The sequence below is a fragment of the Parasteatoda tepidariorum genome, chromosome 5 (assembly GCF_982258835.1).
Source record: "Parasteatoda tepidariorum strain Cologne lab strain chromosome 5, Ptep-v5.0, whole genome shotgun sequence".
NCBI classification, from domain to species: domain Eukaryota; kingdom Metazoa; phylum Arthropoda; class Arachnida; order Araneae; family Theridiidae; genus Parasteatoda; species Parasteatoda tepidariorum.
In genome coordinates, this window is record NC_141759.1 from 82228924 (window position 1) to 82241632 (window position 12709).

The window sequence follows — 12709 nt, forward strand, 5'->3', positions numbered from 1 at the left end:
TTTTTTACCAATAAAATCATTTACAGCACTAAATCCATATTCAGCTAAATATGAAGATGGAATCGGTAACAATACTTTTCTTGCACATTTGATTGAATTTGGGTATTTTTTTTCTGTTTCCTCACGAAGCCATGCCATCACTCCTTTCATATTAAATAAAGTTTTAACTGACTCATCATTTTGCATTTCTGCAAGTTTTTCTTGATATATTTGATATATCAGACAAATCCTCTAACATGGACTGCAACATCCATGTTGGAAAATAAATTTGTTTTAAATCAGAATATCTTTCTTTTAAATCAGCCGATAAAATTTTCAGATGATAGACAATAACAAGTAAGGCGGTATCATTTATTTCACATTTTTGGAGCCAATGAAACTGTTCGAAGTTTTTGTTGTTAATACAGGGTGTTTATAAAGTCCGGGACCCATTTTGATGTTTAATAACTCATAAAATAATAAAGATAGATTAAAATTAATAACATAAATGGTTAGGGAGACTCAAAAAGTTTCATGACCCTTGTCAATGAACCTCCACGTGTGCTCCCTTCGTCGCACGGAGAATATCAAGTCTATAGTCAATTTCACGCTAGGTAGCGGCAAGCATGTCGGCATCCACAGAGGCTATTGCGCTTGTAATTTTGGCTTTTAGGTCATCAATGTTTGACACGATCCTCCTGTAAACATTGTCCTTTATAAATCCCCAAAGAAAAAAGTCCAGCGGCGTTATATCAGGTGATCTGGGTGGCCAAGGAATTGGACCTCCTCGCCCAATCCTTGAGAGATTCCATGAGAAAATTAAGTTAAGCGAAATTTAACTTGAGCTTAACACTAAATACGAGTAAATAACATCCTGATATTTTATAGAATATAAGTGATGTAATTGCGATTAGTTAAAGCTCAATTGCACTTACTTCAACTTCAACTCCACATTGGCCTTTAACATCCATTACAAACCTGGTTATAACCTGCTTCTCACCAAAAACTTGACATGCGTAAGGCTTGCTTTGCGAGTAAATTCGTCCATCGAAAGGTTCTCTAGTTTTGAGTACCAGTTGCATGGTCGTATCAGTGCATGTCAGTTTCACTGAAATATGAGATATTTGAAATCAATTCATCAAATTAATTAAAAATAAATTAATATATGCTCAGAAATAAATTAATTATTGCTCAGGGCATGGATGTTTCTCTCTGTGTGTTGTTCTCAATTGGGTGATGAGTGAATGTGGCCCACCCTATAAACGAATATCTGCGGGCAGTGTGGCGTGGGTAATGTTGCTCGCCTCTGTGACTTAGGTGCCCACTGGGTAATGTTAAATGAGTAATACTACCGCCATTTTCCTAGGCGAAAAACGGAGAAGTTCAGTGCCTGTCATTAAAAAAAAGTTTTTGTTATTGTTAAAAAAAAAAAAAAAGAGACAGTTTTTATATCACCACCCAAAAAAGGGTTAAATTCACGTATTTAATAATCACACAAATGCGACATGGTTTCATCACACATTTGGTGGAGCACGGAGGTAGTAATTTGGTGCTCCCGGTCGTCCACCAAAAATGTTCAAGTGGTTTTAAACTAATCACCAAATCAAGAAGGAATTTCTATGATTTAGAGACCACTTAAATATAAAAATTTTCCTATGGATGTCAAATATATGTTCATGTATTTGAGTAACCAAATTATTGTGGTAATTAGCAAATTTTTATGATAATTTAAAATGATTTTGTCTAACATTACATGGGGAATAGTCAAAGTTTTAATAATCGAGTTATAATGTATACATTTTTTAAAAAATATTTGCTTGCTTAATTTTGATGGGTTTGGGACAATTTCACTGGATTATAAATTAAAAAGAAAACAAAATGTTTTTATGCACCACGTGCCAAACATTTTTTCAGTAATATAGAAAATTTGACACAATTTTACTAAAAATATAATAACAATTAATCTGAGAAAATAAAGACAAAAAATACCGTTCAATAATAAGAATTTTTGTTTTTAAACATCTTGTCACAAACGCTTTTTAACTAATTATGTTTAGACAACATGGAGGCTAAAGCTACTGTCATGAAACTTCATTTATAAAGTGCATTTAAAAAAAAAAGCGTCACTAGCATGTAAGAAATTTTTTTTTAAATAAAAGCATTCCTTCAAACGTTTGGATTTATTCAAGCATGATAATGTTACACATCCTCAATTTCACTTTTGTTTTGTTTATTTATATAAGTTTTAAAAAAAATGATAGAAATTAGTGCTCATTTTCTGGCATAAGGAAAAAGAGTAGCATCGTGAAACGATAAATGGGAATAAAATAAAATAACTGAAATAAAATTTTTTTTCCTAATCATATTCTGTAAGCATTGATTTTATAAGATCTATAAATATTTAAATCATGAGAGAATGATACTTAAGGAAGTTCCCGACATCATCGCAATGCATTTTTCAAAATTTTTTTCACTCTAGTCACAGTAGCGCCATCTAGTAACTTTAAACGGAAACGTTTAGTTAATATTGTAGATATGAAATGCAACTAAACTAAAATACATTCTGTTAAATTTTTATTTGCTGCCATTTATTTTCCGTAAATTATATGTATTGATAAAAAATAATTATCCGTATTGATAAAAATAAAAATCTGTATTGATAATTTATCGAAAGCATATATAGAGCAATTAAACGGATTAAAACTTTTTTTTTTTTTTTTTTTTTTTTAGAAAAAAAAAAAAAAAGCAGGACAAGTAAAGCACAAAAATACGCATCGATGGCGATGATAAATTATTTTTATTACAAAAATAAATTTAAGAAGGAGAAAATAGATACACATTTAAAAATTTAAATTAGAACGAAGTTCTTTTTTTAAAAAAGTAGGTTAACACTGGACAACTTTACAAAAAAAAAAAAAAAATTAATCCAAGCATTATATGAAATTAAATAACTAAACGATCAAAGGAAAGTTTCATAAATTCAATCAAATATAAGAAAAATAAAAACTTTTTTTTAAAATTTTATTTTATAACCGGTGGCGCTGAAATGCCGACCCAATTTTTGAGCTTACAACTATCAGTTTTCTAACCCGTATCTTTGTAATCTTAAATTCAACCCACAAGACAAGGGAACTCTTCAAGCCTTTCTATTAGAACTAACTCGCATTTACGTTATATCTATGCATGTTTTACATTAGCCCAACGGTGAGCGGATTTTAACCCATGATCTGTCGACCATTGAGGGAAAGTTACGCGAGCACTGCGGTCGGTGAGAGCAGGAAGCAGATTTCCAATCGACCAGCAATGGCTTCAAATCAAACCTGGGTCATTTCATTTATCCCATGAGCCTAAGCGGTCTCGATTAACCCATTGTTCAATTAGTAGTTAAACTTATTAATGCTGCATAGTTTGTAACAGGAAACGTTAATTTGAAAATAATTCCTACAGCCTCCAACTATTGTACTTCCGGTACTCGTGCTGTAAGTTCATAACCGAGACTCTAAATGTCAAAAGTATACTGATTGTACTGCTAAAACTTTTCTTATCAATCATGCTGTTATTTCTTATTTGCTATTATTTATTTAGTTATTTACTTGAGAGAAAAAAAAATCATTTATTAAACTGTGAACACCGATGATAACAAATCTAACTAATACACAGACCCTGACCAAATTATTAGACGTAATATAAGATTCTATGTAAAATCTTAATTATAATTTGATACTATACAGCTTTATTGTTTTTACGTGACTGAAACCGGTTTGCACTTGTTTACGTTCGTATATCAATGGGTTAACATTGTAATGCAATACGTTAAAAATAAATACAGATAAGAAGTATATAAAATACTCTCTTGAATGTTAATTGAGAAAAGAACTATTTCCTAAACCGTGGATAAAAAATAGTTAATCCAACCCCAAGAGAAGAAATTGACTTACAATCTAGGCAGTTGGATCTTTGGTAATAAGATGTCCCGATTCTTCTGCGCACAGCACTGGAACCTAGATTAAATGTGTCGTCGCTGCTCAATTTGCATGATGAACTAGATTCTCGATAACTGTAAGCATGACAGAGGAAATTCGGAGTTGTGTCACATTGCTGTTGACACTCAAATTTTGATGAAGATGTTATGGATGCATCAACCCTTTCAATGTCCGTATCGGACTTCTCTTCATAATCACAACCCGTGCTGCCATCTAGGAAGAAAAAGATTACGTATTATTACCAGCTGTAGCAGCCATTTCATCAACAATATACAAGTTGGTGGCTATAGTTACACAGGGTTGACAACTACTACGATTTTGCAAAATATTTTAAGACGTGGAGCGCCGCGTCAGCTATCGGTGGCTGACACTAGATTTTCCATTTAGGCCGCGTCAGCCACCGGTGTCTGACACTGAAATTACATATAGACCGCGTCAACCACCGGTGGCTGACACTAGATTTTCCATTTAGGCCGCGTCAGCCACCGGTGTCTGACACTGAAATTACATATAGACCGCGTCAACCACCGGTGGCTGACACTGACATTACATTTAGACCGTATCAACCACCGGTGGCTGATACTAAAATTACATATAGACCGCGTCAACCACTGGTGGCTGACACTGAAATTACATATAGACCGCGTCAACCACCGGTGGCTGACACTGAAATTACATTTAGACCGCGTCAACCACCGGTGGCTGACACTGAAATTACATTTAGACCGCGTCAACGTGGCTGACACTGATATTACATTTAGGCTGCGTCTGCCACAGCTTGCTGGCGAAAAACAGCTGGCTAACAGCGTATAACATGTAGAACTATAAAATTTACATTCTTTTATGGAATTGCGGAAATTTTATTCAAAATTCACATAATTATTGTGATTCTTGGTTTAATAAATTCAATTTAGTTGATTCTTATCCACCATTATTTCTACATAATTCGTAGGCTTATATAATTCACCACTTTTGCCTGATATGTCATGATAAACCTTCTAAAAAAATAGCAAAATCCGTCTAATATTTGTAAATTTAGTTTGTAGTTATTTACCGTGGCCAGATGGGCAAGACATGTAAAATTAGCGTGGCGTTCAACGTGTTGAAGAGGGGTAGACAATCGGATACTTGCAAGTGACGTAGTGCGGGTATCTCGATCCTGATTGGTTGTTGAAACGTGGCAGTTGCTTACGTTAGCAACTCTTTTTTCCATTCTATTTCGAGTAAGCCAGCCCGTCAAGTCGAAATTCTGTGACACATTCTAAATTCTTTCACAAAGATTCTTTCTTAAAGATTTAAATTCTTTCACTATGAATTTAAGCAGAGACTTAACATAAAGATAGGCACGACGCCACGTGGAACATAAATTAATTATGCATCGAAGTTGCCAGGTACACGAAACAAAAATATATCACCGTTACAATAAAATGCTTAAACAAATAATAAATCTAAGTTAAGTAAAAGAAGTATAGACGAGAAAGAATTATATTTCAACTATGTGCGATACAGCTCTGTATTTAATTAAAGTATCGTTAATTAACATTCTAATTTATTAGACAACTTCAACGCGCCATTTTGCTGATAAAGATAAGTTGCCGCTGACGTTATAGGTCACATGTGTGGGTATGGGAGATCTTCTTCTTGAAGTGCAAGTACCCAATTAAAACCTAAACCTCTCTGAATTTTTAGTGATTTTGTCAAAATTTTAAGAGCCTTACCACGAATATGCTAGATCAAAGTGGCGTTTTTTAAGAACTTTTAAATCCTTAATAAATTCTAGTGTGGAAAATGACTTGAAATCAAATGTACGAAACAAAGAATAACATAAACATAATAGATACTGCAGAAAGAAATTTTTCCAAAACGCGTAGTAAGTTGGCAAGCCTGCTTACGCACAGCATATTCAAAGCTGCCAACTTTCCGTGCTTTTCGTAAAAATTTATTCTAGTTGTAGCAAAGTTTATGTTTAAATGTATTAATTTTTATTCATTTAAACTTATTTTTCACGCCACTATATATAAATGATTTAAAAGTTCATATGCAACGCTTCTTTGTTCTAACTCTACAAAGGTAAGGCTTTTAGAATGTTAGCAAAGTTATCAGAAATTATAAAAACTTTAGCTTTTAAATGTTTACCACTTTATTAACACGTTGAGCGCCGCATCAGCCATAGGTGGCTGACACTGAAATTACATTTAGGCTGCGTCAACCACCGGTGGCTGACACTGAAATTACATTTAGGCCGCGTCAACCACCGGTGGCTGACACTGACCTTTTACATAGGCCGCGAAAAACAGCTGACTGACAGCGTATAACATAATATAGAACTATAAAATTTACACTCTTTTATGGAATTGCAGAAAATTTATTCAAAATTTACTTAATTATTGTGATTCTTGGTTTAATAAATTCAATTTAGTAGATTTTTATCCACCACTATTTCTACATAATTCGTAAGTTTATATAATTCACCACTTTTATCAGATATGTCATGATAAACCTTCTAAAAAATAGAAAAATTCGTCTAATATTTGCAAATTTAGCTTGTAGTTATTAGCCGTGGCTAGATGGGCAAGACGTGTAAAACTAGCGTGGCGTTCAACGTGTAAAATATTTAGCTAAACGCGTAGCAGTTGGCAGGTCGGCATTTTGTCTATTTGGAAGGTTGTTGATAACCACAGTCTTCAAAATTCAGTCTAAAATGCAAACACGAAACCAGACTTTTTTTTGTGTTAAAAAGAAAGTATATAAAGTTTGAAACTAAATTTTAGTCTATGTTTTAAGGCACTCAAAGTGTGGGCTTATTAATTTTTTTTAATTTTCAACAACGAAAAAGCTTATAAGGACATTTTAAAAGAATTTGATAAACTTCAGTTTCTATAGATTTATTTCATGAGCTGCAAACTCTAATTTTAGTCCCATGAATTTCAATGAAATGTGAATTTAAAAATTATTCATTTATTATGATTGCATGCATGTCTTGCATCGCTGCACCAATTAAACAATTTTCTAATCATTCTTTTATCTCTTTCGTGCATTCATAATTGCAATTTTAAGTAAAGTAGCAATATTTTGTATAACAAAAGCGAGATTATTTTTGACCTTGTATTTAGAAGAACAGTTAAAAAGTAACAATAAGACAATAATTACATTACAAAATTATTATTTCCTCTTTACAAAGAAGTCTAGAAAGAAAATCGAAAGAGAAACTTTACTTTGGCTCAGTTTTTTTTTTTTTTTTTTTTTGCCTCCACACTGCATACCTGCCAACTCTTCCGGATTTTCCGGAAGATTTTATTTTCATATTTAAAGTGGTAGTAATTATATACTATTTTTTCTTGTATAATCTTAATTTTTAAATGATATTGATCACCACAATTCTTACAAAAATTAAGCACATATATTAATATGCGTTACTATCATGGTTGTCAACATAAGTTTTCTCAAATACAATGTATTTGTTTGCTTAAAATTGAAGTTTTAATTCCATTTTAATACCACTGGGAAAAATGATAATGGAAGGGATTAAAAGTTGGCAGGTATGATACTGGTACATTAAAATCATTTCATCCAATAGGAGTACAGAACGCACGCACGCTTTCGCGCAGCACAACAGTTTTGTATTAAAAACTTAATAGCTAAAGGCTTTCAGAACTGCTTTTTTCCTGGGAAATAAATAATACTGGTAGTGAGTTTGTTTCACAGGATTCCCACGTTCCGGAAATTTTTTTTAAAAAGTTGTAGCGAAAGTGATATATATCTAGTTGTTTTAAGCTATCAATAAATATCTAACTTAGAGGAAATGTATATGGGTGAAGAAAATAACTTGTCAATAATTTTGTCATTCACAAAATAAAAGTTAAATTTAAGCATTTTTCAGTATTGAAAAACCTTAGCTACCACTCATTTATTTTTTCCGTCCCGCAGTGGACTGATCGTTAAGACACGGTCATGGGTGAAAGCCCTTGTATAGCAAGACGGAAAAGGAGAAAACCTGGTACGTAAAGCATTTCATTCCAGCATTTTTTTCGAAAAAAATGAAATATCTGTAACTATCAAGATTTCTTTTATAATTCTGGCATATATATAAAACTGCTTCTTTTCCAAGATAAAGTAGATATTGTTGAAAAATTTAAAAAAAAGAGTAAGAAAACTCCTCCCCAAAACTAGCTATAACTGAAATGGTTTTACTACCAGCCTTTCCTCTTTTCCGTCTCGCTTTCACCCCTGGACACGGTTCCCAGCAGATCACCGAAGTCAAGCATCACTGGCTACGGTCAGTGTGCGGGTGGGTGACCACTTGGATCAGTCTGCGTAGGAACCGAGGGTGTGCGGTATTGGTCCTCTTTAAACTGTGCTACCGTAGAGTGCTCGACTTCGCGCGCAGGTCGTCGGGCTACCGAAGCGGGGGTGCCATCCTCTCCGCAGAGGATCAAAATTGTGATGGCATGTCTTCGGATCATCCTCCGGGATGTTTCCCAGACCGTCGCCAATAGCCCATTGTGCAGCTCTAGTGCGACGGAAATTAACAACAATAACAGTAACGTTTATTTTTTCCAGGTTTTTATTGCCGCCTACTTTTATCAAGATAAGGACAAAAGATCATGGACTAATCAAGATAATGACAAAAATTACTTGCAAAATTTATTTATAGTAATTATATGTTAGAGTCGTGGTGGCTCAGGGGATAGAGCGTTCGGCTTCCAATGAGGTAACCTAGGTTCGAATCCCAGCAATGGCTAGTCGAATTTCGCACCGACCACAGTACCGACGTAAAATATCCTCGGTGGTAGATGGATCATGGGCTAAAGTCCGCTTGCCCTCAGGCTAACTATGTTTGGATTTCATGGTTTTCCTCTCCATGTAACGCAAATGCGTGTTAGTTCCACCAAAAAGTCTACCACGAAGGCAAATTTCACTCAAAGCTTGATCCAGTCTTCTGGATTGGGTTCAATATTACAAGGCTACGGATTTGAACATTAATAGTCGTAAACCCAGAAATTGGGTCCGCTGTTCAAAAACGGTTATAAAATATATGTCACAGCTGTTAATAACAATGGGGAACAAATTTTCTGTTGCATTTATACAAGCACTTGATCTTACTTAATTCGGGAGTGGGCATTTCAAATCTGAAATTAGTTTTGTTCGGAAAGTTAAAGATTTTTTCAAAAATGGTTTCTTTAGTTTCGATTATTTTTTGCCTGTATCATATTTTATTTAAAGTCAATAAAACACGTACAGGTTTATATTCATACATATGCGCTTGTCTGCTCCTTTAAAAATAGACTAAAACATGTGACTTTAACTTATCGTATTATAAACTGAAATGTATTAACATCTTCTTTCTACTACTCTCTATGTATTAGATAAGTGGTGATAATTAGTATTCATTAGAGTGAATTTTAAAATATCCTAGTGAGAAATATATTTTAAATATTTAAGCTTTTTGCTCGTTGTTAAGATCTTATAATTTTTCATGGTAAGATAGTAAATGTGGTGTAAAATTATAATTTACGAATTTTAATTGTGGTGTTTTGGCGAGACAGCTTCGAAGAAAGTCCTTAAATATTCTAATAATTTTTGGGAAAACTTTTCAGTCAATTTCTTTCCTTCAACATTTTAGGCTTAACAAACAATTTGCTCAGACTGACAAATTCTAATAGATCTGCGTAGTGGCATGTCAAATTTTGAGTTCCTCCTACGTTGATGCGCCATTTCCATTTTCCTAAATTTTTTGAACGGAATTTATAAAATTGTAAATGTTTTATATAATTCGTATTTTCCAAAACAATTTTTTATTTAAATGAAGACAATGGTTTTAAAAATCTCGGAGATTTGTTTTGTAATGCGAAGTAGAAACTCCGTTTATGTGTGTTATGTAGGTATTTAAAAATTTTCCATTAGCTTTGGAACTTCTTTTTGATTTTTTTTTCCAGATCTTGACAGCTCTGTTATAAAATCATAATTCAAATCATATTCCATAACAAATTGAAAAGCGTAATATTGGTTATTAACTCCAATAATTTCACATTTCGCCTACAATTGAAAAGTTTAGCGGATGAGCCAGTTAAGTATCATTTTCAGAGTGGCTGCAATCAGGGTAAGAAGGAAAAAAAAGTAGTATTTGAATTATTTTATCATAGATTTATTAGAAAGCTTATTATAGAGAGATGATCTCTCTATATATTACGTATATAGATCTATATCTATATAGCTCTCTATATATATTATAGAAATTAGAAGGCTTCCATAATGATTCTTTGCCTTATTTTATTTATCAATACCAGAGCTCGAAAAACCGCCCGTCCTCGGCGGTCAAAAATTCCCCGCGGACAACGAATTTCTCGAATCCAACGTCCGTGCTGACGGCCATTTTCCCTTTAATGTTCGCGATACATTTTCAATTTTTGTTATCTTACAAGAGTTTAGCGCCTCACTTCTAAAATGATCCTCTAATCTAGAAAAACAGCAACATACTGATCATGGTGGAATTGATGTTTTCTCTGACTGGGGGTATTGCAGTGGTTGAAAGAGGTTTTCAGCAATGAACTTACAAAAAAAAAAAAAACACATTACCATACTTGCCAACTCTTCCGGATTTTCCGGAAGATTTCATTTTCATATTTAAAGTGGTAGTAAATATATACTATTTCTTCTTTTATAAACTTAATTCTTAAATGATTTTGATCACCACTATTCTTACAAAAATTAAGCACATATATTAATATGCGTAACTATCATGATTGTCATCTTAAGTTTTCTCAAGTACAACGTATTTTTTTGCTAAAAATTGAAGTTTTAATTCCATTTTAATACCACTGGGAAAAATGATAATGGAAAGGATTTAAAGTTGGCAGGTATGCATTACGTACTGGTCTTAAACAAAAAGCGTTAAACGCAATTATGAACATCTACCTAAATGGAAAACCCCTTTCAGATTTCTGTGCAGAAACCCCTTTAAATCATTGGCTTGATTGTGGAACTGGCAAATGTCATATTTGATTCATTTAGAAAACGCAGTACCCTCGGATAAATTGACATTCCAGATAACTTGACTTTTGTCATTTAAATCATTTCATAAAATAAATACTAGGTTTTACTATTAGTAACCTAGTATTTCTTTTACTGTATAATGTAATCCTAGTAACTACTAATTCATTGAGCAATTTATATAAATATTAGTAATAAATAAGAGAAAATTATATATTTATTTATTTAGAAGCTACGGGTTAGTTTCAAAGGAGGACGGCTGCATTGTTGGACATGCCGTCCTCGAGGACGGGTAAAATTTCTGACTTTTTTCGAGCCCTGATCAATACCTACTTTGAAATGAAAACCACGCAAGCATATTCCAGACTAATTTGGATTAGTTATGTTAAAGTGAAAAAAAAAATTGATTCATTACTAATATCCATAAAAATACAACCACTCTATGTTATTTTCTCTGGTTAATAAATACTCTTGAAAATGTCACTTTCCTCTAAACTCTTAAAATGTCAAATCAATAGTTAGATCACTTAAAGAAAGCCATTTGATTCCATGGCAGCTATAAATTAAGAAAAAAAGCACTAGAAACATACCAGGTATACACTGGTTTTCAAAATAATCGACATCGCCGAATGCCGGTCTGAAAGATGAAGGTTGAGATCGCCTATCTTCACTGCTCAGTCGACATTGTTGAAAGGAATAATCGTATTCTCCAGATCGACAAATGAATCCTTTCTCCCTTAGGCACAGTTCTTCACACTGAAGTCGACTGCTGACGCCTGGCACTGTTCTATCATCGAACCCAGATATCTCGTAACCTACCACTCTTTCGAACGTCCAAAGTCGATTGCATCGAGGAGCTGAAAGAATTAAAAAAATATGCAACGAATAATTTCAAGAAAAAGTGAAGCAAAAAACTTATTGAATATAAAAACTTCCTTTGATTCGTAGTTTAAATGAGAGAACGATCGGCATATTTCGAGCACTCAGACACGACGCTCCTCGTTAGAGCGACACCACGTGGATAGTTGTAGAGATGAGTCGAAAGTAACGTAACAGTGACTTGTCACAGTGACTGGAGCAGTCACTGTGACAGCCTGTTCCAACCAAAAAGTTGTCACAGTGACTGGAGCAGTCACTGTGACAAGTCACTGTTACTGTCACTGTGACAAAAATCACTGCTACTGTGACTGTGACAAAAATCACTGCTACTGTTACTGTGACAGATTTCACTGCTACTGTCACAGTGACAAATTTCACTGCTACTGTCACTGTGACAATTATCACTGCTACTCTAGCTGTTCCAAATGCCACAGGTATATTCACTGCTCCAAAAAACATACTGAAATACCAGTGAATATTGCCGGCCGATGCTCCAGCTCGTACCCTGCGAATGGAAGCATTTTCGTCGCTTCTAAATTCAAGCTGCTCCACTCTGAAAAATTTTGCTGTTATTTTTGATCAAATATCATAACGGAGTTCAGTCTCTATTTTAGTTTGAAGAAAAAAAGAAATTAAAAAAAGCCATGATTTCTATTTTTATTTTGATAATTTTTATAATTTAGTATTAGATAAATTGTTCGATAATAGAAAAATCTTAATAGTAATCTTAATACAATATTATATATTTGAACAAGATATAATTCGAATATATAATATTTTTGTATATATTCAACCGTAGCTTAGTTTATATTCATACTTGAAATCTAAAACAAATTATTATTTTTATTGATTTTTCTTCTTTAAAGGGAACTGAATTT

The 12709-nt window shown here is 33.4% G+C and overlaps 1 protein-coding gene across 4 annotated transcripts in view; it reads right to left on the reverse strand.

The window, feature by feature from the left end:
- LOC107437961 (uncharacterized) overlaps nucleotides 1–12709 on the reverse strand; it is a 100539-nt gene that overhangs the window by 16455 nt on the left and 71375 nt on the right. For all 4 annotated transcript variants that reach the window (XM_016050113.4, XM_016050112.4, XM_016050114.5 and 1 more), the window contains exons 4-6: nucleotides 11543–11809; nucleotides 3918–4175; nucleotides 915–1087 (exon numbers count right to left, since the gene is read on the reverse strand). In XM_016050113.4, coding sequence (XP_015905599.2) covers nucleotides 915–1087; nucleotides 3918–4175; nucleotides 11543–11809 — 698 coding nt within the window. The remainder of the gene's footprint in view (nucleotides 1–914; nucleotides 1088–3917; nucleotides 4176–11542; nucleotides 11810–12709) is intronic.